The sequence below is a fragment of the Physeter macrocephalus genome, chromosome 8 (assembly GCF_002837175.3).
Source record: "Physeter macrocephalus isolate SW-GA chromosome 8, ASM283717v5, whole genome shotgun sequence".
Taxonomy (NCBI): domain Eukaryota; kingdom Metazoa; phylum Chordata; class Mammalia; order Artiodactyla; family Physeteridae; genus Physeter; species Physeter macrocephalus.
This window is the reverse complement of record NC_041221.1, coordinates 100,977,100-101,004,027: the sequence shown is the minus strand read 5'-3', so window position 1 is coordinate 101,004,027 and position 26,928 is coordinate 100,977,100. Positions and strand designations below refer to the sequence as shown.

The window sequence follows — 26,928 nt, the reverse complement described above, 5'->3', positions numbered from 1 at the left end:
ACACACACACACACACACACACACACACACACACACACACACATACAGGTGGCCGAATTGAGGTTAAGAATACCTCATGTATTTTACTCTCAGGACATTGCTCTATCTACTATTACATAAAACTTGCTGAAAATGAGATATGTAGAGATTATGATTTGCTCATTGTTGCTCCAAAAATCAGTTGCAGAGCCAAGAAAAAAAACCAGATTTTCTGTTTCTTGTTTTGCTTGTTATATCTAATACAGACTTCCATTTCATACAGAATCATGGAATATTGCTATAACTTTCATTAGAATAAGGGCTGTGCTTAATATTCAATTGTCAATAATTATTATGAATAAATCAACATTTGTGAACTAGAAGGACCTATAAAAGAGGTATAATCCACTAATTGAGCAGTATCTGAATGTGCAACATAAGAAATATAAAATTTTAAAAAATAAAATATTCAAATAAGACTTCATAAATATCTATTTTTAAAATTAGATAATAAAGTAAAAAGTAATCACAAAACTATAAATAATTCAGAACTACTCAAGAACTTCATGAAAAAATTTAAAACTCTATGTAACAGTATTAGAGGAGACTAGGATAAGTTGAGAGATATACAATTTAATGGATAAAATGACAACTTTCATATATGTGATTTCTTTCTCAATCTATGAATTCAATGTGATGTAATCAGTACTATGGCAAGAATTTTATTTTTTTAGTAAATGACAAATTTGATTCTAAAATTATTATGGCAGAATAAGGTCATGAATAGGTAAACAAAGAGTGTTGATCCTAGTACACATTAAGACAGGCTCTAAAGCCTTAGTAGTGAAAAAAAAAAGGTAGCATTTTCTCAGTACAGATAAATAGGCCAGTGGAACAGAATAAAGAACACAGCTACAGATTAATGTATCTGAGAACTTGTCATATGATAGAAGAGGCACTTCAAGGATAATTGTTCAATAGGTGTGATGACTTAACTTCGTTCTCTGGTAAAATGAAGTTGGCTCTCTACTTCACATTATGCAAAAAGGTGACTTCTAGGTTAATAGAATGTGACTAGAAAAAACAACAAAGTTAATGTTTAAAATGAAAGAAATACCTTGTGACTTAGAGGTAGGAAAAGGTTAGGCAAGATTCCCAATAGCATCAAATGTGGGCTTATAATTTATGGATTAGATTACATTAAGTCAAAGATTTCTGTTCAGTGAAGGAAGCTATAAACAGTGCTAAAAGGTGGGCGACAGATATCTAAATCCAACAAGAGATTAATATTTAGAATAAACAAGGGATTCTTGGAAAATCTACACAAGAATTTCAGGAAGCCTAGTAAACATACAAATAGCCAGTTCATGCACACAAAACAGTCCTAAATAGCTAAGAATTATATCAAGAAATGCTCAGTTATATTTGAAATTAGAGAAATAGAAAATATAGCATTGTAATAATATACATTCATCAGCATGGAAAAATTTTGAAAGCCAGCCAATATTAAAGTGTTTGTGATTATGTGGGGTGTGCCAGTTATCTATTGCTACATGACAAACCTCCCCAAAACTTAGTGGCTTAAAATACTAGAGCATCCGTTTTGCTCATGATTCTTTGATTTGTGCAGAGCTTACTCTTCTCAGCTCTACTTGTGGTCAGTTGTAGTGAACTAAGTCTGGGGGATGGAGTCATCTGAAGACTTGTTCACTCAGATATTAGCCTTTGATCCTGGCTGTTTGCTGGAATGCCCACACATCGCCTCTCCATCTGGCCTGGGCTTTCTCATAACATGGTAACCAAGTTCCAAGGCCAGAGTCCTGAGAGAGTGAGAGTTCCCAGCAGAAGTCATATTATCCTTTTATGACCCAACCTCAGAAGTCTTGCAGCATTACTTGCTTTGCTGAGGCAGTTGTAAAGCCCTTTCGAAGTTTAATGCCTCTTTCTTGGAGAATAGCAAAGTTCTGGAAGGGGATGTGAAGTCAGAAATATTGATCTGATGAATTTTAGGAAGTATCAGTTGCTACATGAAGAAAATGGAACTATCTTATTTTATGGTGGAAATATAAACTGATAATTCTGGAGAAAAGATTTGGAGAAATAATGGAATGAAGTATATCAAATTCCAATGCCCTAGCAATCCCTTTCTAGGATATGTACTTCCAAAGACACTCTATCCTATTTCCTTAAGGGTTGCACAGGGATGTTTAATGTAGCCTTGTTTGTGCCAGTAGGAAGTTGAAGTCAGCCTAAGCATTTAACCCTACGGGAGTGGAAAAATATTGTGGAATTACACTATGTAATGTTAAATAGCACTCAGAAGATGAATTCGATGAATATGCAGAAAATGATTAGATTTTAGAAATTGTGTTTAGGGCTAGAAAAAGAAAATTTAAGTTTGTTAAAAAATATATACAAATATAAAACACCACTAAATAGTTTCAAAGGGCTTCCCTGGTGGCGCAGTGGTTGAGAATCTGCCTGCTAATGCAGGGAACATGGGTTCAAGCCCTGGTCTGGGAGGGTCCCACATGCCGCGGAGCAACTAGGCCCGTGAGCCACAACTACTGAGCCTGCGCGTCTGGAGCCTGTGCTCCGCAACAAGAGAGGTCGCGATAGTGAGAGGCCCGCACACCGCGATGAAGAGTGGCCCCCGCTTGCCACAACTGGAGAAAGCCCTCGCACAGAAACAAAGACCCAACACAGCAAAAATAAATAAATTAATTAATAAACTCCTACCCCCAACATCTAAAAAAAAAAAAAAGTTTCAAAGATATATACATATCCAGGAAATACAGAAATTAGTTTGAAAGTTAATGTTTTAGTTCTAGCAGTTCTAGCAAACTGCCAGATCCCCAAATAAAAATTATAGGTGGTATGGAGATCAAATAACAAATAAAAATGGTTAAAACACTACATGTCTTTTATGGTATGTGTATATTGGTGAATTTTAAATTTATATTTCAAGTTTTATATACATATATATGTATTTTCAGTTAAGATTGAGAAAGCTAAACTTTTTGTGGATTGGTCATTAACATACGAGTGGTTATATCTATTCCTCTTTACCTAACCAAATAAAATAATTCATATGTAACATTTCTATTTCAGATTCTGATCAAGAATCCAATGTTTGTGTACCTATCGCTGTCCAGAGCTTCAGAATCTTTAGTTATGATTGGAGCATCTGAATTTTTGCCTATATACATAGAAAATCAGTTTATATTAACACCCCGTGAAGCAACTACACTTGCAGGTAGCCATTTCCACTCGTACTCATTATGAAATTTTTATGTAAAGTTTTCTTATATGTATTTATGAACTATTTCAAATAAGCAGAAAGTAGAAGGAGTAGTAGCATTTGCTTAAACTTTAAATATCTAAGTACTGCTTGCTGAAATTTTTAAAATATGAGCACTTTGCCATCATTGCATCAATAGTTTTTAACACATAAAACCTTGTAAGACTTCTGTACCTCTTCTTTATCCCATTTCTCTCCCTCCCTCCCCATAGGTAACAACTCTTCTAAAGTTAGAGTTCATCCTTCTCTCACATTTATATATTTTTACCTCTTATGTACCTATCTGCATACAATCTGTTGCTAAAATTCATATATCATTTTGTATGGACTCTTCTGTTACTTTCATCTGAAATTACGTTCATCGATTCATGTTGATCTCTATTTAGTGCATTTTAACAGTGCTGTGGGATTCTATTTTATGGATACTGTTTATTTATCCATATCATATAAAAGGATATGAAGTTGCCCCCAACTTTTTCACTTTTCCAAACAGTGCAGTAACAAATAGACTTGTACATGTCTCCTTGTGCACATTTGTAAAAGTTGATCTATATTTAGACATTGAAGAGGCATTGCTATTGTGTACATCAATTTTACTAGATATTGAGAATTGGCTGTCCAAAAGAGGTTGCAAATGGAATTAAATTTTTTAAGGTTCCAGCATTAATGGAAAGATGGTAAATGTGATCATTTATTTTATGCTATAAAAAGTCAGAGGGCTTCCCTGGTGGCGCAGTGGTTGCGCGTCCGCCTGCCGATGCAGGGGAACCGGGTTCGCGCCCCGGTCTGGGAGGATCCCACATGCCGCGGAGCGGCTGGGCCCGTGAGCCATGGCCGCTGAGCCTGCGCGTCCGGAGCCTGTGCTCCGCAACGGGAGAGGCCACAGCAGAGGGAGGCCCGCATACCACAAAAAAAAAAAAAAAAAGTCAGAGATGCATGCTGTAACTTGCAGGTAACCAGTAAAAGAATAGTAAATGAGTATATTTATTTGAAAATTTTTACTAATAATTTAAAAAAATAAGAAAGGAAAAAAAGAAGGAACATAAAACATGTGGGCCAAATAAAAAACAAATGTTAAGGTGTGCAGAAACATTGACTATCAGCCTATTATTGAGTAGATTTTGTGATAAAGGGCACACCATTGTCAGACTGCATATAGTCCAAAAGCCAAACATGACACAGTTTTAGGAGCCATGACAGATTTTTCCACAGGTATACCACATTGTTTGACACTCTGATTAATCTAATTAATAGAGATAGGGACTAAACCCATTCAATTTGTTTCATAGAGTATTTAATTAAGGCTCATATCAACAGGACTCCAAAGAACAGGATAGGGACACTTGCAGTATTGGCCTCAATCATGCTGGCAAATTCCTGGACCAAGCCAGCTGAACAAATTTCTTGGCCCTCAGGGTCTACCTTAGAAAGCAAGATGGCTTTCTCCTAAAGTTTCCGTATTGACCTTTCCACTTAGCCTGAGGTATTAATCCAAGTATAACAGAATGCATTAGCAATTGCATATATTCTACCCTGGCCTGCAAGGATGAAGTTTTGGGCAATTCTGTCATCCATAACAATGCTGATCAGTGACTGAGGCTGACCAGAGTACTTTCCAGGGATGAGGTGTCATTGATTATTTCAACTAAAATTAGGGACAAATTTTGTACCACCTTTTCTAGTTGGATTACTCTTAAGAGTAATAAAGATAACTGCCCTCAGGGTACATATAAATAATGTATCAGTAGTGCCTCTGGAAATCTTCCCTGAGTAACCAAAAGTAAGTGCATTTAAAAGAGATTTCCACTGTCTTCTGAGGGCTGTGTGATACTGGTGGTGTTTCTTTCATCGTTTAATCGTTTGAAGATCTCTTGTGACCCATCCCTATGGCTTGAACACACCAATTCCAGTTGACAAGTGAGGCTTGTCAAATGGTTAGTGGTTTTGGTTCATCTCAAAATGAGAATATCAGTCCACAGAATCACAAAGTCTCTGTGGATCAGAGCTTTGGTTGTGACAAGGGGTCAGTAGTAAGCTAAGAGTTGCTTTTAAATGTACCTGTTTCAGGGAGTCGGTGAGTCCTATACAACCAACGATGCTTCTGAGTGGGGACTTCCTCCCTTTTCCATAGGCTCCAGCAAACAAAATAATCAGTCATGGAGCCTTGTAGCTCAAATAGGTCATTAGGTTTGTGGTACCTCAAAGTAGGGAGCATACCACAGCTTGCGGATTAGCATCCAGTGTAGGCCTGTGGGTTAGCTGGTATACAAGACCAAAGAGAATGCCCAAGTGAATCGGCTACTGTCTCTAATACTCAAGAATCCAAAGTGATGCTAGGCTGGCTTTTGGTTGGGGGAAGGGAGACAATTTTTCCTTAATTTCCAGAGTGATAGAGCATTGTGATTTTGTCTGCAGAATCCGCCCAAAACTCGATAAGCAGACTTCTGGATTTTGTTAGGCTTGATCAATCACCCTTGCTGGTGATGGTGTACTAATACCAGAGTCAGAGCCATTAAGTCAGGCTTCTGACCCTACAGCCAACTGAATAACATCTATCACTGAAAGATTTGGGCATCATAGGGTAGTGGTAGTCACAATAAATCCTGACCTGCCCCCTTGTACTAAATGGAAGAGGAATTTAGGTACTCCTGAGGGAATACTGCAGATGTATATTTGTGGCCTTGTACCATGAATGAGAATTAGTCTTTTCCTTTGGGTGCTGGAGGGATGCAAAAGAAGACTTTGGCAATGTCTAAGACAGTGTATCCAGTGCCATCGATCTGTGCCAGAAATTTAGTTACATCACAGTGTATGGAATATCCAGGGCTATAGGAACAATGGAATTCAATTGGTGGTTAATCCACTGTAAACCTCAAGCCCCTGGTAACTTTTTTCACTGAACATAAGGTCTGTTGAATTGAGATACTGCAATTCTTACTACTTCTGCTTCATGTGAGTCCATAATGAGAGTTGGGACTTTCCTTTTTCCTCCTGAGATTCTATGTTGTTCCTGTTGGACCATACTTGAGGAGCAAGGGTAACAATTTATGTGTTCCAGCATCACTTTTGGAGTTTAGAGCATATACAGTACAAGCCTAAAATCGGTAAAATAATTACCTATTTTATATTTTGAAATTGGAGCCACAGCATTAGTATAGTGAAGCCACAACAAAAGTGCTCTAAAAGGGGATCCATCTTGCTTATCCAAGCATATTCACTATAGAAATATCCTAGAAAATATAAAACAAAAAGCAGTCAGTACTTCTACTTGTAGGATATACAGCATCAGAGGGTCGTGGAGAATTGTTGCCCAATAAATAGAGTAGTAGTTATAGTACATTTAAATAAAGACAAATCTTGACCTCTACCTCACTACATACATAGACACCAATTCTAGATGGATTGCAGATCTCAATGTGTATGGTAAAACAATAAAACTTTTTAGAATAAGGCATAGGAAAATAATGGCTTGGAGAAGACAAAGATTTATTAAACAGGACACAAATTACATAGCCATAAAGAAAAAAATGTGCTATTACATTAAAATTAAGAAATTCTGTTCATCAAATGTCAGCATGAAGAGTGAAAATGCATGCAAAACAATCTTTTCAATAGAAATATTCTACAAAGTGTTTGTGTCCAGAATATGTAAAAAATCTGACAATAATAAAAAGGCAGATAATCCAATAAAGATGGACAAAAGACTTGAACAGACATTATATAAAAGATGATATCAGTTGGCCAATATTCATGTGAAAATGTGCTCACCTTCAGTGGTTTTTCAGGGAAATGTGTTTTAAAATCACAATGCAATACTATTACCATTCACCAGAATTGCTAAAATGAAAAAGAAAGATATATGTTGTCATGGATGTGGAGCAATTGACGTTTTATCCACTACTGGTGAGAATGTAAATTAGTTTATCATTTTATAAATCTGTTTGGCAGTATCATAAAAATCTGAACCTATACATATCCCCTGACCCAGGAATTCAACTAGTTATATACCCAACATAAGTTCTGTTAAGAATATACCCAACAGAATGCAAACATTTACAAAAGGACATATACATGAATTTTTAAAGTAGCAGCACAATTTGCAACATCACAGTGAATAAATAAGTTGTGTTGTATGCATATACTAGAATGCTTTTCAGCAATGAGAAGGCATGAACTATTGTTATATACAAAAACATGGGTGGATTTTTCAAACATCATGTCCAATAAAAGAAGCCATAATGTATGCATACTTTATGATTCATATTTTATAAAATCCTATAAGTGCATGAAAGAGCCTCTGGCCTTCTGGTAATGTTTGATTTTTTTACCTGGGTGTGGTTATGTAGTTATGTTCACTTTGAAAATTCATCAAATGTGTAATATTGATTTGTGTATTTTTTCTGTACACCAATAAAGTATTTACATAAGAAGATGATTGGAAGTTCTGTGCTTTGCAGTTGAATTTTCAACTGTTTTGTGTCCTTTTAGGGTAGTCTTTCAAGGACCCAGCTATTTAATTTTTGAACTCCCAGTGTCCAGTATTTTCTTATTGCCTAGGGCAATAAGCCTGACAGCCAATACTTTCTCAGCTGAGTTGTGTTCTCAGTTTTCTGCTCACAGATGTAATTGGTTTTCTTAACTCTGTAGTTGTTGTGTTCAAACTGAATAAACCTAGGGTTCTCTGGCATTGTGGGTAGGGATAGGAATTGGGGATCAAACATTTTATATAGACAGCCATCCAATCCTCTTGTTTTTTAAGTGTACCTCACTCTTGCTTTCAGTCATACCTGCTGCTCTTAATTTCTGAGATTATGAGGTAAAATGTGGTTCACTTCTTGACTTCTTAACTGCAGCCTTGTTGCTCACCCTCTGATTCACTTCCAATTCCCACAATTTTCTTAATAAACATTGCCACTACACTATTTGTACTTTTTTTTTTTTTTTTTTTGTGGTACGCAGGCCTCTCACTGTTGTGGCCTCTCCCGTTGCGGAGCACAGGCTCCGGACGCGCAGGCTCAGCGGCCATGGCTCACGGGCCCAGCCGCTCCGCGGCATGTGGGATCTTCCCCGGACCGGGGCACGAACCCACGTCCCCTGCATCGGCAGGCGGACTCTCAACCACTGCGCCACCAGGGAAGCCCAGTTCTAAGCATTTTAAATTCTCAACAGCATATTTTTACTTAAGCCATGAATTATTGAAAAGAGATTTTTAGTTTGTAGACATAGGCTCTTACTTCTCTTTTGAAATAACTGCTTGTTCAAATCAATTAATACTTTCCATATCTTTAATAGTGTTGTAAGCTAAGTGTCTCTGAGAAAGTTGAGTTAGAACACTTTGTTTATAGATTTTTAATTCTCTTGAAATCTAGGCAGTGTTTACATAATTACTTTATGCATTGTCATTAAGTATATACATGTTCATGATCTACATTTTCATGGTACATGTTTTTTCATTGCTTTATTTTCAAGCTTTCCTTTTTTAAAAATATCAAATTTGATATTCTATCTAATAGTTTTGTCCATTTATCATTGTAAATTCTGACATATTTAAGTAATTTTTAACTTTTTAATTGCACATTTTGTTTATTACACTTCTCTTTTGCTTCTTCCCCTCCCCCACTATTCTGTCCTCTCTCAATGGACTCATTTTTTATTCATTTTATCCCCCTCAGTTGGTTTAGGAAATTTTCACTACTCACTTGCAGTTTACTAACCCCACTCCTCAGGGTTGTGTATGTGTGTTTGGTCTAGGTTATTAATTTTATCTTTTTAAAAATTAGCTATAATTATAATTCTTTTGCAAGTTACAGGCTCTCTGGCAACTTTTACAATTTACACTTTAATATTGATGTTATGAAGTTTCCTTACCTTATTACCTTATGTGATTTAATATTTATTTATTTTTACTCTTTCTCAGTATTTAGAGTGCACTTTTATTCCCAGGACTAATATTTCTTTAATTATTGAAATTTCTCATTCTTAGCTACAAATTTTCAAATGTTGTTCCTCCGGTATGCCTTTTATTGTATTTCTCACAACTGCTGTAAAACATTTTGTGGAGCCTCTTATTCTAGGTTCTTTAGGCCTATAGCTTCAGTCCCACTCACAAATTTGTATTTCTCTTAGGGTTCAGGGTTTGTTGAGGTATTTATTAATATCATGCCTTTAAGTTTTGTCTCGGTCTCTTAGTTAAATCTATGTTTGCTATATTTTTAGAGCAGAGGGGATTGCCTCAAAGTATGAATTTTCTGTACTATCTTTAGCTGACTATTTTTAACTGTGTTTTCTCTTCCTCCTTTCTTTTAGGACTTGTTTTAATTCCAGGAGGTGCTCTTGGCCAGATTCTGGGAGGTATCATTATTTCCAAGTTACAAATGTCTTGTAAAGGCCTCATGAGATTTGTAATGGTTACATCTGCTGTAACACTTGTACTGCTTGCATTTGTAATTTTTGTTCACTGTGATTCAATACCATTTGCTGGGATCACTGAAGATTATGGCGGGTAAATATAATTTTATATATATGAGATTTTTACATCTAATCCCAACAATTTATTTCTTAGTTGATTAATAATTATTTATCCAGTAAGCCTAATATGCTCATATCATTCTTGGCATTATTGAACATGTAAAAGAAACATAAAGCATAGTTTCACATTTCACTTTAAGGGCAGAAATATCATAATGATAGCTTATAGTATAACTGCTTATGCATTCATATAGTCTAAAGAAAAAAAAATATTGAAATGAATCAGAACCCAGAAGCAGAAATCTGTATTAAAGTGAGTAGCAACTAGGAGACCATACTAACTGTACAAAGCCAGTCTTACCTTTGTTTTTGAATTGGTATGTCTCCCTTCTTATCAAAGAATGGAACTGAAGACATCTGAAAGTATGCATGAGTAATGTCTCCTTTAGGTTAAACATGCAAAAATTCAAAGAACTGGGCAGAGATTGATGTTAAAGAAGAGAAACAGAACTGGAATTGGAAACCAAAGGACTAAACAAGTAAAATAAGTAAGGAAAACAAGACTTACACTTGAGCTACAATGAAGTGGCTTATGGCAGACCAATGCTCCCACTAAGAACACCTAGAAAAGCTGAATAACGTTTTAAAAATGTGTTTAAAGGCATCAGATAGTTGTTTAGGCAACTAGGAATTTAAAGACCAAAATCCTGGAGAAAGGCAAATCTTGTGAGGAGAAGCAATCTTCTGCAGTTGCATTTTACCCTGAGTATATTTACTATTTCTGGACATTGGCAAGAAGCTGGCAATTCTGGCAAAGTGTCTGGGCAAAAAGCATCTAGTAAGATGACAAAAAACTGGCACAAATTTTTGACTGACCTTTGAGCCTAAAGAGACAAAAATTAGGACATGGAGTGGGACAGGATATCAGTAAGGAGAGAGGTAGACAAATGAGATAACACTCTGTTGAGGTTTCACTCAATACTTTTGCTGAATTATGAAGCTAAGAGGCTGAAATCAAGTAGAAATCTTGTAAAAAACAGAAAAATTTCACCAGTCTTCTGATGCTCTATAGATAAGAGTTCAACTTTAGATTGTGCTGTTGGGGAGCAACTGTGGTGAATACCATGCTCTCAACTGATACCTCTGTAAGGTTAAGACCTAAGAGTGAGGGCCTCCCTAAAATAAAGTACTATCACCCAGCCAGGAATTAATTTTTCTCTAATTGGATTAATTTGGTCAGCCAGTGCTGTAGCAGCAGAAAGACAGACTTAACACTCCGAAAGAAAGATAATCTACAAAGCTATAAAGTGTTGTAGCCAAGGGTCTTGAATTTAAAAAAATACCCAGCAGGCCAAAGACATGGCCAAAAACCCTTAGATAAAACAGACGATAGAATAGACCATAGGGGATCCAGATATTGGCATTATCAAATAAGAATGTTACAATAGTATTTATGGGTGCAGTAATACAAATAACTGTGAATTTCTCATCAGAAACCATGGGTTCAGAAAACAGTAGAACAATATCTTTAGTCCTGGAGGAAAAGAACTGATAACACATAATTTATTATCCAGTGAAAATATCCTTCAAGAAAGAAAATGAAAGAAAGATAGTCTCAGGTGAAGGATAATTAGTAACATTTGTTGTTAGCTGTAAAAGAAATGATTTTGGATTGATCAGACTGGGAACATAAAATAACTATGATTAATATTCTAAGGGCTCTAATGGAAAAAGTGGACGAGATGAAAGAAATATAGGTAATGCAAGCAGAGAAATGGAAACTCTAAGAAAAAAAATCGAAAGTAAATTCTAGAAAGCCAAAACAACACTATAATAAAATGAAGAGTCCCTTTCATGGATTCATCAGTAGACTGTACAGAACTGAGGAAAGTATTAATGACTTTGAAGATATGTCAGTGGAAACCTTTCAAACTGAAAAGCAAAGAGAAAAATGAATGCAAATAACTGGAATAGAATATCCAAGAACTGTGCAGCAATTACAAAGGTGTAACACATATGTAATGGAAGCACCAGAAAGAGAAGAAGGAGACAAAAGAACAGAAGAAATAGGTGAAGTAATAGTGGCTGAGAATTTTCCATACTTAATGACAGACAGCAAACCACAGATCTGGGAAGCTCAAAGAACACCAAGAAGGATTAAAAAAAAAATCTACATGTAGGCATATCATATTCAAACTGCAGAATCAAAATCAAAGTCTTGAAAAAAAGTCAGAGGAAATAAAACTTATAGAGGATCAAGGATAATTTACAAGAGACTTCTCTTCACAAACAGTGCAAGCAAGATGAGAGTGGAATGAAATATTTAAAGGACTGGAAAAAAAAGTCAACTTAGAATGCTGTATGCAATGAAAATATCTTTGAAAAGTGAAGGAGAAATAAAGATATTCTCAGATAAACAAAATATAAGGGAATTGTCACCAGTAAATCTGCTTTGCAAGAAATGTTTAAAGAAGTTCTTCAGAAAAAAGAAAAATGACATGAGTTAGATGTAGATTCACATGAAACAAAGAGCATTAGAGATGAATAAATAAAGGTAGACTATGTTCTTTTATTTTTATCATTTTAATTGGTATAATAGATAACTTCAAAATCATTATGGCATTAAGGTATTCAGTAATTATAGTTTATGGATAGTGAAATAAATGACAGCATCTTATAAAAAGGGAGGGAGGAATCGGGAATACTTTGTTATAAATACCTGAACTACCAATGAAGTGGTATAATGTTATTTGAAAGTAGACTTAAATAACTTGAAAATGTATGTTGGGAATTCTAGGGAAAATCATTAAAACGTTTTTTAAAAAGTATAATTGCTATGCTAACAGATGAGAGAAAATGAAATCTCATAAAATACTCAAATCCAGAGAAAGCAGAAGAGCATGAATGATGAAAGCAAGAAAGCAAGCAAGCAAGAAAAAATTTTTGGTGTATAATTCTTCATAGTAGTCTCTTACGACCTTTATATTTGTAGTGTATCAGTTGTAATGTCTCTGCTTTCTTATAATTTCATTTATTTGACTCCTCTCTTTTTTCTTGGCAAGTCTAGCTAAAAGTTTGTCTATTTTATTTATCTTTTAAAAAGACAACTCTTAGTTTTATTGATTTTTTCTATTGTATTAGTCTCTATTTCATTTATTTCTGCTCTCATCCTTATTTCCTTCCTTCTACTAATTTTGGACTTAGCTTGTTCTTTTTCTAATTCCTTGAGGTGTAGTTAGATTGTTTATTTGAGATCTTATTTTTTTCTTAGTGTAAGCTTTTATTGCTATGAACTTCTTAAAATTTCTTTTTTTACTGAAAACTAGTTGATTTACAATATTAGTTTCAGGTGTACAAAATAGTGATTCAATATTTTTATAGATTATAACCCTTTTAAGATTATTATAAAATAATGGCTACATTTCCCTGTGCTATACAATATGTCTTTATTGCTTATTTATTTTATACATAGTAGTTTATATCTCTCATTCCTATACCCCTACCTTGCCCCTCCCCTCTTCCTTCTCCTTATTGGTAACCAGTAGTTTGTTCTCTGTATCTGTGAGGCTGTTTCTGTTTTGTTATATATATTCATTTGTTTTATTTTTTAGATTTCATATATAAATGATAACATAGAGCCATTTGTTTTTCTCTATTTAACTTATTTCACTAAGCATAATACCCTCCAGGTCCAACCATGTTGCTGCAAATGGTATTATTTCATTCTTTTTTATGGGTAATATTCCATCATACATATATATACATATATATATATGTGTATATATATATACCACATCTTCTTTATCCGTTCATCTGTTGCTGGGCACTTAGGTTGCTTCCATATCTTGGCAATCGTAAATAATGCTGCTATGAACATTGATTGGGGTGCATGTATCTTTTCGAATTAGTGTTTTCATTTTCTTTGGATATATACCCAGGAGTGGAATTGCTAGGTCATATGGTAGTTATACTTTTAGTTTTTTTGAGGAAACTTCATACTGTTTGCCATAATGGCTGAGCCACTTCTTAGAATTGCTTTTGCTATGTCCCATTAGTTTTTGGTATATTTTCATTTTTATTTATTTCAAGGTGTTTTTACATTTCTCTTTTGATTTATTCTATGACCAGTTGGTTGTTTAGTGGTACGTTGTTTAATCTTCACATATTTGTGAATTTTCCAGTCCTCTTCTTGTAAATGATTTCTAGTTTCATACTATTGTGGTCAGAAAAGATGCTTGATAAAATTCCAGTCTTCTTAAATTTATGAAGACTTGTTTTGTCATGTAATATATGATCTACACTGGAGAATATTTCATGTGCACGTGAGAAACGTGTATTCTTCTGCTGTTGGATGGAATGTCCTGTAAATGTCTGTTAAGTCTGTCTGTTCTAACCTGGAGTTTAAGTTCAATGTTTCCTTATTGATTTTCTGCCTGGCTGTTTTATCCATTGCTGAAAGTGGGACATCAAAGTCCTCTAGTATTATTGTGTTGCTGTCTATTTCTCCCTTTAGGTCTGTTAATATTTGCTTCATATGTTTAGGTGTTCCTATGTTGGGTGCATAAATATTTGGATTGATCCCTTCTCATTATAAAATGACTTTTTTTGTCTCTTCTTGCAGTCTTTGTTTTAAAGTCTGTTTTGTCTGTTATAAGTATAGCTATCCCAGCTTTCTTTTGGTTTCCATTTCTATGTAATATATTTTAACATCGCTTTACTTTCAGTCTGTGTGTCCTTACATCTGAAGTGAGTCTCTTTTATGGGGCATATATATACATATACATATATAAATATATATGGGGCTTGTTTTTTTAATCCATTCAGATATTCTGTGTCTTTTAATTGGGAAATTTAGTCTATTTACATTTAAAGTGATTATTGACAGGTCTGTACTTACTGCCGTTTTGTTAATTGTTTCCTGGCTATTTTGTTGTTCCTGTGTTTCCTGCTTCTCTTGCTGTTCCTTTGTGATTTGATGATTTTCTTTAGTGCTTAGATTCCGTTCTCATTATCTTTTGTGTATTTTCTATAGGTTTTTGTTTTGTGGTTACCATGAGGCTTATATAAAACATATTTATAACAGTCTATTTTAAGGTCCGTTGCGGAGCACAGGCTTCAGGACGCGCAGGCCCAGCGGCCATGGCCCACGGGCACAGCCGCTCCACGGCACGTGGGATCCTCCCAGACCGGGGCGCGAACCCGGTTCCCCTGCATCGGCAGGCGGACGCGCAACCACTGCGCCACCAGGGAAGCCCAAAACATATTTATAACAGTCTATTTTAAGGTGATAACAGCTTAACCTCAAATGCATACTAAAGCTCTACATTTTTCTTTCCTCCTGCATTTTATGTTTTTAATGTTAAAATTTATATCTTTTTACCTTGTGTATCTATAAACAAATTATTGTAGTTATATTTATTTTTATAACTATAATAACTAGGTGAACTTTATCTATAACAATAACATTGTCTATAATTATAATGACTAGATAAGCCTTATTGATCAACCAGGCCTGAGTTCTTGGTTGTCTATCAAATCTTTGTGATTGTTCAGGCTGTCTTCTTTGTTTTTAGTGGCCCCCAGTAGTTGAGGGTGTGCCAAGACCTGTCAGTGTCCCAAAGGGGAGAACTGCAGCCAGCACCTAGGTACAGGCAGATTGGAAGCCAGATCGTCCGGCAGTAGAGGGGAAAATACGTAGTTAGGATGCTTTTAGAGAGAAACTGGGAGATGGGCTTTTTTTGTCTGCTCCCTCTGTACTAAGCCTGAGTGTATAGCTGCAAGTGGAGTCCCCCTGTGCCCATTAATAACTGCTTTTTTGTTTACAGTCCTTTGGGACTCATGAATACAAGCCCCACTGGCTATCAGAGCCAAGTGATCCAGGGACCTGTTCCTTGGGCAGCAGTCACAAAAGCTGGGGTGCCAGACATATGTCCATGCTCCTTCCAGGAAGACTTGCCATTCATAGTGGGCTGGAGTGAGAAGGCAAGGTGGTGTCTGATGTCTTCCCCAGTCTCTGGGGAGGCTCACAGTCAGCTCCCAGATGCCTGCGAATATACAACAGACAGTACAAGGTTTGTAAAGCCTAAATATTTGCTATCTGGCCCCTTACAGAAAATATTCATTGATCCCTAATCTAAACCTACCTATTCAAAGGCAGCAATTGTCAGATTATTTTAAAAAGTAATCCCAAGCTAAATTCAGTCTATGTGAAACCTACAATAAATAATGACATGTAGTTTAAAAGTAAAAAGATGAAAAAATTATATAAACGCTAAACAGAAGAAAGCTGAAATATAGTAATGTCAGACTTCAGAATCAACAAAATTACAGGGATAAAGAGATATTACAAATTATGAAATGGTCAATTTACAAAGAATAAACAATTCTACTTGTGTATGCAGCTAACAACAGAGACTCAAGATCTAAGAGGGAAAAACTAGTAAAGCTGAAAGAAAAAGAAGGTAAATTCAAAAATATACTTAGAAACTTTATTACTACCCTCTCAAGGGAGTTAAAGAAGTACTGAATAACACAATCAACTTGAACTAATTTATATTTATGGAACACTTCAGTCAACAATAGCAGAATACCTATTCTTTTTTAATACAAATGGATTATTCACCAAAATAAGCCATATTTTGGGTTATAAAACAGACCTGAAAAGTATAAAAGACTGAAACTATACAGACTGTGTTTTCTACCACAGCGGAATCAAACTATAATCAAAACAGAAAAGTAATGAGACAATCTCTAAACACTTGGAAACTGAATAACATACTTCTAAATAATCTGTAGGTCAAAGAGGAAGTCTGAAGAGAAATCAATAGAAAATACATTGACCTGAATGAAAATGAAAATACCACGTATCACAATTGTGAGGCAAAACTAAAACAGTATTGAGAGGGAAATTTATAGTACTAAATGCATAAAATCAAAAATAGGAAAAGTATAAATAATCTAAGCTCCCACCCCAAGAATTTAAGAGCAAAATAAACCCAAAAGAAGCAGAAGGAAGCAAATAATAAAGATACAAGCAGAAATCAATCAAACAAAAACCTGGTTCTTTGAAAGATCAATAAAACTGACACATCCCTAGCAAGATTAACACAGAAAAAAGCAGAGAACACAAATTACCATTATCAGGAATGAAACAGGCAGTAACTGTCCCCAGAGATATTTAAAGAATAATAAGGGACTACCAAAAATAACTCCACACACATAAATTTGACAGGTAGGGGCTTCCCTGGTGGTGCAGTGGTTGGGAATCCACCTGCCAGTGCAGGGGACACGGGTTTGATCCAACACTTGGAAACTGAATAACATACTTCTAAATAATCTGTAGGTCAAAGAGGAAGTCTGAAGAGAAATCAATAGAAAATACATTGACCTGAATGAAAATGAAAATACCACGTATCACAATTGTGAGGCAAAACTAAAACAGTATTGAGAGGGAAATTTATAGTACTAAATGCATAAAATCAAAAATAGGAAAAGTATAAATAATCTAAGCTCCCACCCCAAGAATTTAAGAGCAAAATAAACCCAAAAGAAGCAGAAGGAAGCAAATAATAAAGATACAAGCAGAAATCAATCAAACAAAAACCTGGTTCTTTGAAAGATCAATAAAACTGACACATCCCTAGCAAGATTAACACAGAAAAAAGCAGAGAACACAAATTACCATTATCAGGAATGAAACAGGCAGTAACTGTCCCCAGAGATATTTAAAGAATAATAAGGGACTACCAAAAATAACTCCACACACATAAATTTGACAGGTAGGGGCTTCCCTGGTGGTGCAGTGGTTGGGAATCCACCTGCCAGTGCAGGGGACACGGGTTTGATCCCTGGTCTGGGAAGATCCCACATGCCACGGAGCAACTGGGCCCATGCGCCACAGCTGCTGAGCCTGTGCTCTGGAGCCCGCGAGCCACAACTGCTGAGCCCACGCACCACAACTACTGAAGTCTGCACTCCCTAGAGCCCGTGCTCCGCAACAGCGGAGGCCACCGCAGTGGGAGGCCTGCGCACCGCAGTGAGGAGTGGCCCCTGCTCGCCGCAACTGGAGAAAGCCCGTGCACAGCAACGAAGACCCAACACAGCCAAAGATAATAAATAAAAATAAAATAAATTTTAAAAAAATTGACAGCTAATATGGACTAATCCTTGAAAACTGAAAAAACTCACCCAATATGAAAGAGATAATTTGAATTGTTATAAAAGGAATTATTAAATAAATTGAATCCACAGTTTATAAAGTACCCCCCAAACATATTCTGGCCCAGATGATTTCACTGGAGAATTCTACCAAATATTTAAAGAATTAACAATGATTCTACACAATATCTTCTAGAAAGTAGAAGAGGAGAGAATACTTCCTAACTTGGTTGATGAGGCCAGTGTTATTTTGATAGCAAAGCCAAAGACAATACAAAAAAAATGGATCATACAGAACAGTATCTCTCATAAACTTAGATGCAATAGTCTCAAGAAAATGTTAGCAAGTTAAATGCAACAATATATAAAAAATTAGTCTTTTTGGTGCCTAACATTCATCATCTTTTCTTTTGGGGCTCATTCAGTGTACATGTAAGTCAGGGCCTTGCCTCCATCTAAATCAACCAAGGGGAGATAAATACTAGTTTTCTCATCTTCCTTACATCAACAAGTATATGAGTTAGGCTCATATGATTGGACTGCTCCCTTAAGATTTTGATTTTTTGAGAAAGTAACAAAAAAGCCCATGGTCAGTCAGAGATTACCTGCAGCCTCCAATGCAAAACTGAGTACTGCAGTGCATCAAGTCCTGGGGGTGGGGGTATGGGGGACATCTTGCTAAGAAGATTAGTCCTATAATGTAATCTTGCTTGCCTTTTTTTGGGTTCTTGATGGTTTTCAGAATCTACTTTTTGAGGCTTCTTACTCATTCTATGAGCTCTTAGACCTTCTTTCAATAAGTTCATTCACTTTATCCAGAATTAGTTTATGCTACCTGTATTGGTTCAAATATATAGTTTCTAAATGAAAAATGGTAATCTTAAAAATGATTTTGAAGTACAGCCACTTTTTCAAATTATTAATAATGCAAAGTAAGACCCTTTGATTTCATTCTAAATTTATATTTTGAAAGTTTTCTGGACTTCCACTTTTAGCCAAGATGGAATAACACATTTCCCTACTATAAAAAACAACCAAAAATTGAAACAGTGGTTTTCATGACAGAGGAGTCAGTCAGTGAAGGACAGTGATACATGAGAGGTGGGAAACATTTAAGGTGAGCCTTATAATTCCTCCAGCTTACTGCCTTAAGAGGGTTTTGAGGTCATGGTACAGGGAGGGGGAACCAGACAGATTCTGGCAGACTCCCTGAGTTGAGGCGTTTGAACTGAGAGTCCAGAGAAACCAATACAGCTAGAGTTCATAGGATAGTGTACCAGAAGACATATCTGCAGAGGATTGCTCTAAAATGTAAAGCAGAGTATTAATTAGCATATATGTGAGGAAAGTACCTGAGTCTAAGGTATTAAAAAAATCAAAGGAAACAGTACTCACCACTCACACATGGTTGGGATTAGTACCTGTTCTGATCAGACTGGAAAACTTCAAAACTCACAGAGCACACAGTATACAGAAGGATCTTGCCACAGTAGTGGGTAATAATTAGCTCTAAACTGAGCACTACTCTGGCTCTACCTATCAAGTCTTGGAAATAAGAGGCCAAAAAGATAAAACATTTACCGGTAAATTAGCTGCATTCCAGAACAAAGCTTATTTATCTAAATACAAAAATATTTAGTTTCCAAGATGGTGAAATTTACAAGGCCTAATATCCATTAAAAATTATAAGAAATTCAAATCAGCAGAAAAACACAACCCATAATGAGGAGCAAAACTCAGTTCATCAAAACAAACCCATAGAGATATGGGAACATATGTATATGTATAACTGATTCACTTTGTTGTAAAGGAGAAACTAACACACTATTGTAAAACAGTTATACTCCAATAAAGATGTTAAAAAAAAAAGAAAAAAAAAACAAACCCATAACTGATGTGTATGTTAAAATTATCAGGGAAGAATGTTAACAGGACTATTATACCAGTAATCCACATGTTAAAAAAGTTAAGTAGAAGACAATTTAAAAAACCCAAATTGAACATATAGAAATAAAGACTAGAATTTGTGAGGAAAATACTCTCTATGAGATTAATGATAGATTAGACATTGCAGAAGACTAGTGAACTTGAAATCAATAGCAATAAAAACCATCCAACAGAAAACAGAAAAGAGAATTAATAAAAATGAAAAAAGCATCACTGAGTTGGACAACTTCAGGTGCTATATGTGAAGGTGCTTATATGGTTGAAGTCCCCAGAGGAAGGAGCTTGGGAAAAGAAAAATATCTGAAGAAATGATGTCCAAAACATTAAAATTTCATGTGACCTATAAATCTACAGACTTAAAAAAAAATCAGACAAACATTAAGTACAAGAAACACGAGAAAAATTACATCATGGTACATAATAATCAAATTGCTCAAAATAAGTGTAAAGTGAAAATCTTAAAAGTAGTGAGAGGTGGAAAACATACCTTAAATATGAAAGACCAAAGATAAGGGTAACAGTTGATTTTACATCAAAAGCAATACAGGTAAGAAGAGGGTGGAACAATGTTTTTAAAGTACTGAAAGAAAAAAAAGTCAACCTGTAATTCTACACAAAATCAGAATATCTATCAAAAATGAAGGAGAAATTTTAGATATTAAAAATGTAAACTTGCACTTAAGTTTACAAACAAACTTACACTACATGAAGTGTTAAAGGAAGTCTTTCAAGCTGAAATAAAATAATACCAGATGAGGGACTTCCCTGGTGGTCCAGTGATTAAGACTCCACACTTCCAATGTAGGGGTCATGGGTTTGATACCTGGTCTGGGGAACTAAGATTCCGCATGCCATGCAGTGTGGCCGTAAATAAATAAATAATGCAATGCATGATTTGAACTGGATAATTTTACAATAAAGGACATTAAAAAAAATACCAGATGAAAATATGAACTACACAAAGCAAAGAAGAGCAAAGGAAATTGTAACTATATAGGTAAATCATTTTTTTAAATTTAAATCTCTTTAAAAACAATTGTTTAAAACAGATTAACATGTAATATGGGTTTACATGAAGTGCTATCATATCATACGTTGGTAGTCTGTATTAAGTCAAAATGTATAGTGTAAACCCTGAAGCAACCACTAAAAAACAATGAGTCATAGCTAATAAGCCAACACAGGAGTTAAAATAGAATTTTCCAAAACTGTTTGATCTCAAAGTAGGCAGAAAAGTGGAAAAAGAGAACAAAGAAGAGCTAAGATAAATAGAAAACAAATAGAAAGAGGCTATATTCAAACCTAACCACATTAGTAATCACATTAAATGCAAATGGCTGTAGTATGTCAGTTAAAAGGCAGATAATCTGCAGTTTAATGTTGAAAAAGCAAGACTATAAGCTGCATGAAAGAAATGCACTTCAAATACAGACACAAGTAGATTATGTGTAAAAGGATGGGAAAGATATAACATGTTAACAGTAGTCGAAAGAAAGCCGATATCAGTGACCAAGTAGATTTGAGAGCAAACAATATTAGCAGGAAAAAATAATGTCATTATGTACTATAAATTGGCCAATTCATCAAAAATTAATAACAATCCTAAATGATTCTGAACCTAATGAACTTTAAAATATGTGGAGCAAAAACTTATACACTGCAAGGAGAAATGTAGAAATTCACAAGTGTAGTCAGCTATTTCAGTATTCCTCTCTTAGTAGAAGTAGGGGAAGAAAAAAACAGTGATGATAAAAAAGATTTGAATAACACTGTCAACCAACTTGACCTAATTGACATTTGTAGAGCATTTCATGTAACAGCGAAATATGCTTTCTTTTCAAGAATGCTTAAAATACTTACCAAAATAGACCATATTCTATGAAACGAAACTCAGTAAATTTAAAGGATCAAATAATAAAATGGAAGTAAAATTTCTGACCAAGATGGAATTAAATTAGAAATAAATTAATAAAAAAATATTTCTGAAAAAGCCCCAGATATCTGGAAACTGAAAAAACCTTCTACATAAACTTTGGGTCAAATAATTTCTCCTAAAGGGAAATTGTAAAATATTTTGAAGTGAATGAAAATGTAAACACACATTAAAAAATTTGTGGGATGCTGTTAAAGCTGTATGTAAGGCAAAATGTATGGCATTAAAAGTCTGTATTAGAAAAGAAAAAAGTCTCAAACCAGTGACATTTGTTTCTACCCTAAAAAACTGTAAACATCAAAGCAGACTGATTGTAAATTAAGTAGAGCAAAGCATGCAATTGAGATCAGAACAGAAATGAGTGGAGTAGAAATGAGAAAAACAATAGAGAAAATCAGTAAAATTGCAGGTGTTATTTTGAGAAAATTGATGAAATTGCTAAACCACTACAGAGAGAAGATTACCAAAATCAGGAGTTAGAGATCTGTTGTTAGTATATGTTCTACTCATATAAAAAGGTAATAGGTTAATATTATGAACAACTTTGTGCCCATAAGTTTAACAACTACCATGAAATGGGTAAAAACCTTTGAAAGACAAAAAACTCACTTAAGAAAATATAGCTAATTTTTGTATCTAGCAAATAAATCAAATTTGTAGTTAAACACTTTCCCACAAAGAAAACTCCAGGCCCAAATGGTTTCACTGGGGAATTCTACCAAACATTTTACAAATATCTGTTCTTACACAAATTCTTCTAGAAAATTGAAAAGGAATGGATACTCCCTAACTCATTCTATGAGACCTGCATTATCCTGATCTCAAAACCAGACAAAGGTATTGTAAGAAAGGAAAACTATAGACCTATATCACTCATGAGTATAGATGCAAAAATTCTTAACAGTACGTTAATAAATGGAATCCAATAGTATATTAAAAGGAAACTAAATTATGATCAAACAAGATTCATATAGAGATGCAAGGATAGTTTAATAGTTGAAAATTGATTGATACATAATCTACCATATTAATAAACTAAAAATGAAAAAAATTTATAATCTCAATAGATGTCAAAAATGCTTGATAAAGTGCAACATCTATTCCTGATCAAGTGGAAAATTAATAATGGAAGGGATTCTATGAAAATATACAGCTAACATCATACTTAGTGATGATTATAGACTGAATGTTTGTGTTTCCCCCTCCTTCCAGATTCATATGTTGAAGCCCTAATCCTCAATATGATAGTATTATGAGATGGAGCCTTTAAGAGATAATTAGGGTTAGGTAAGATCATGAGGGTGGACACCCCATGATGGGATTAATGTCCTTCTAAGAAGAGGAAGAGACCAAAGCTTTCCCTCTATCGACTGTGTGAGGATAACAATGAGAAGGTGATGTTCTGCAATCCAGGAAGACAGCCCACACCAGGCACCAAAGCTGCCTGCACCTTGACCTGGACATAGCTTCCAGAACAGTGAGAAATAAATGTCTGTTGTTTAAGCCACGCAATCTATGATATTTTATTATAGTTGCTTGAGCAGACTAAGATGATGAAACATTGACTAACCAGGAATACAAGGATATCTGTTTTTAATATTTCTATATTAACATTGTTCTAAAGGTTCTAGCCATACAATAATGTAAGAAAAATAAACAAAAGGCATTACAATCGCAAAAGTAGAAGCAAAACTGTGTTTCTTTGAAGTCAACACCATTGTCTCTGTAGAAAATCCAAAAAACACAATAACTAATAAAATGAGTTTAGCAAGTTTGTAAGATCAAATCAACCTACAATAATCTATGGTATTTCTATATGCTAACTACAAATGCATAAATCAATATTAAAAATACTATTGTTAATTCCCATAAGGCTATCAACTGACTTTTCAGCAGAAACTCTGTAGTCCAGAAGGGAGTGTCATAATGTATTTAAAGTGATGAAAGGGAAAAAGCTTACAAACAAGAATATTCTACCAAGCAAGCCTTTTATTCAGATTTGATGGAGAGATAAAAAGTTAGATAAGCAAAAGCTAAAATTCTTCAGCACAACCAAGCCAGCTTTACAAGAAATATTAAAAGGACTTCTCTGACTGAAAAAGAAAAGGCCATTACTAGAAACATGAAAATTATAGAAGGAAAAAGCTCATTGGTAACAGCAATATGAAGGAAAGACAGTAAATCAACCCCATATAAAGTTAGTAGGAAGACTAAAAGACAAAAGTAGTAAAATTATATCTATCTACAATTAGTAGTTCAAGGATACACAAAAATATGTAAACTAGGTCAAAAACAGGAAACGTGGGTGGAGCAAAAATGTGGGATTGTTAAAATGTGTTTGAACTTAGATAAATAACTTAAAATGATTGTGTGTGTGTGTGTACCTACCTCACGGTAACTACAAATCAAAAATCTATTAGTTACACACTGAGAAAAAAAAGGAATCGAGACATAACATTAAAGATAGTCATCAAATCATAAGGGAAGAGAACAGAGGAAGAAAAAGGAAAAAAAAAACAAACACCTATAAAAACAACCCCCAGGGAGGAGCTTCAAGATGGCAGAAGAAGAAGACATGGAGATCACCTTTCTGCCCACAAATACATCAGAAATACATGTACATGTGGAATAACTCCTACAGAACTGAACGCTGGCAGAAGACCTCAGACCTCCCAAAAGGCAAGAAACTCCCCATGTACCTGGTAGGGCAAAAGAAAAAAACAGAGACAAAAGAATAGGGATGGGACCTGTACCAGTGGGAGGGAGCTGTGAAGTAGAAAGCCCCTGCGCGGGTGGAGACTGTGGGTGGCAGAGGGGGGAAGCTTTGGAGCCACGGAGGAGAGCGCAGCAACAGGGGTGCGGAGGGCAAAGCGGAGAGACTCCAGCACAGAGGATCGGTGCCGACCAGCATTCATCAGCCCGAGAGGCTTGTCTGCTCACCTGCCAGGGAGGGCCAGGACTGGGAGCTGAGGCTCAGGCTTCAGTCGGATCCCAGGGAGAGGACTGGGGTTGGCTGCGTGAACACACCCTGAAGGGGGCTAGTGCACCACAGCTAGCCTGGAGGGAGTCCGGGAAAAGGTCTGGAGCTGCCAAAGAGGCAAGAGGCTTTTTCTTGCCTCTTTGTTTCCTGGTGTGCGAGGACAGGACATTAAGAGCGCTGCTAAAAGGAGCTCCAGAGATGGGCGCGAGCTGTGGCTATCAGCGCGCACCCCAGAGATGGGCGTGAGACACTAAGGCTGCTGCTGCAGCCACCAAGAAGCCTGTGTGCAAGCACAGGTCACTATCCACACCTCCCCTCACTGGAGCCTGTGCAGCCTGCTACTGCCAGGGTCCTGTGATCCAGGGGCAACTTCCCTGGGAAAACAGATGGCGCTCCTCAGGCTGGTGCAACGTCATGCTGGCCTCGGCTGCCACAGGCTCGCCCTGCATTCCCTACCCGTCCCTCACCCCATCCTGAGTAAGCCAGAGCCCCCTAATCAGCTGCTCCTTTAACCACGTCCTGTCTGAGCAAAGAACAGACGCCCTCAGGTGACCTACACGCAGAGGCAGGGCCAAACCCAAAGCTGAATCCCAGGAGCTATGCAAACAAAGAAGAGAAAGGGAAATCTCTCCCAGCAGCCTCGGGAGCAGCGGATGAAATCTCCACAGTCAACTTGATGTACCCTGCATCTGTGGAATACCTGAATAGACAACGAATCATCCCAAAGTGAGGAGGTGGACTTTGGGAGCAACAATATATATATATAATTTGTTTCCCTTTTTCTCATTTTGTGAGGGTGTATGTGTATGCTTCTGTGTGTGATTTTGCCTGTATAGCTTTGCTTTTATCATTTGTCCTAGGGTTCTGTCCTTTTTTTTTCCTTTCTTTTTTTTTTTTAGTATAGCTTTCAGTGCTTGTTATCATTGGTGGATTTGTTTTTTGGTTTGGATGTTCTTTCTTTTTTATAAATTACTTAAAATAATTTTTTTTAATAATTATTTTTTGTTTTTTATTTTAATGACTTTTTAATTTTATTTTTTCTTTCTTTCTTTCTGCTTTTTATTCTGAGCCATGTGGATGACACGCCCTTGGTGCTCCAGCCAGGCGTCAGGGCTTTGCCTCTGAGGTGGGAGAGCCAAGTTCAAGACATTAGTTGACCAGAGACCTCCCAGCTCCATGTAATATCAAATGGCAAAAATCTCCCAGATATCTCCATCTCAATGCCAAGGCCCAGCTCCACTCAACGACCAGCAAGCTACACTGCTGGACACCCTATGCCAAACAACTAACAAGACAGGAACACAACACCATCCATTAGCAGAGAGGCTGCCTGAAATCATAATAAGGTCACAGACACCCCAAAACACACCACCAGACGTGGACCTTCCCACCAGAAAGACAAGATCCAGCCTCATCCACCAGAACAAAGACACTAGTCCCCTCAATGAGGAAGCCTACACAACCCACTGAACCAACCTTAGCCACTGGGAGAAGACACGAAAAACAATGGGAACTACGAACCTGCAGCCTGTGAAAAGGAGACCCCAAACACAGTAAGTTAAGCAAAATGAGAAGACAAAGAAACACACAGCAGATGAAGGAGCAATGTAAAAACCACCAGACCTAACAAATGAAGAGGAAATAGGCACTGTACCTGAAAAAGAATTCAGAAAAATGGTAGTAAAGATAATTCACAATTCTGGAAATAGAATAGAGAAAATACAAGAAACGTTTAACAAGGATTTAGAAGAACTAAAGAGCAAACAATCATGAACAGCACAATAAATGATATTAAAAATTCTCTAGAAGGAATCAACAGCAGAATAACTGAGACAAAAGAACGGATAAGTGACCTGGAAGATAAAATAGTGGAAATAAATACTGCAGAGCAGAATAAAGAAAAAAGAATGAAAAGAATTGAGGACAGTCTCAGAGACCTCTGGGACAATATTAAACACACCAATATTCGAATTATAGGGGTCCCAGAAGAAGAGAAAATGAAAGAGACTGAGAAAATATTTGAAGAGATTAGAGATGAAAACTTCCCTAATATGGGAAAGGAAATAGTTAATCAAGTCCAGGAAGCACAGAGAGTCCCATACAGGATAAATCCAAGGAGAAACACACCAAGACACATATTAATCAAACTATCAAAAATTAAAT

At 35.9% G+C, this 26,928-nt stretch overlaps 1 protein-coding gene across 1 annotated transcript in view; it reads left to right on the top strand.

The window, feature by feature from the left end:
• Positions 1-26,928, top strand: part of SLCO6A1 (solute carrier organic anion transporter family member 6A1) — a 110,335-nt gene that overhangs the window by 43,899 nt on the left and 39,508 nt on the right. Inside the window, exons 7-8 of the mRNA XM_024121918.1 lie at positions 3,091-3,235; positions 9,587-9,782. Of these exons, the coding sequence (XP_023977686.1) occupies positions 3,091-3,235; positions 9,587-9,782 (341 nt within the window). The remainder of the gene's footprint in view (positions 1-3,090; positions 3,236-9,586; positions 9,783-26,928) is intronic.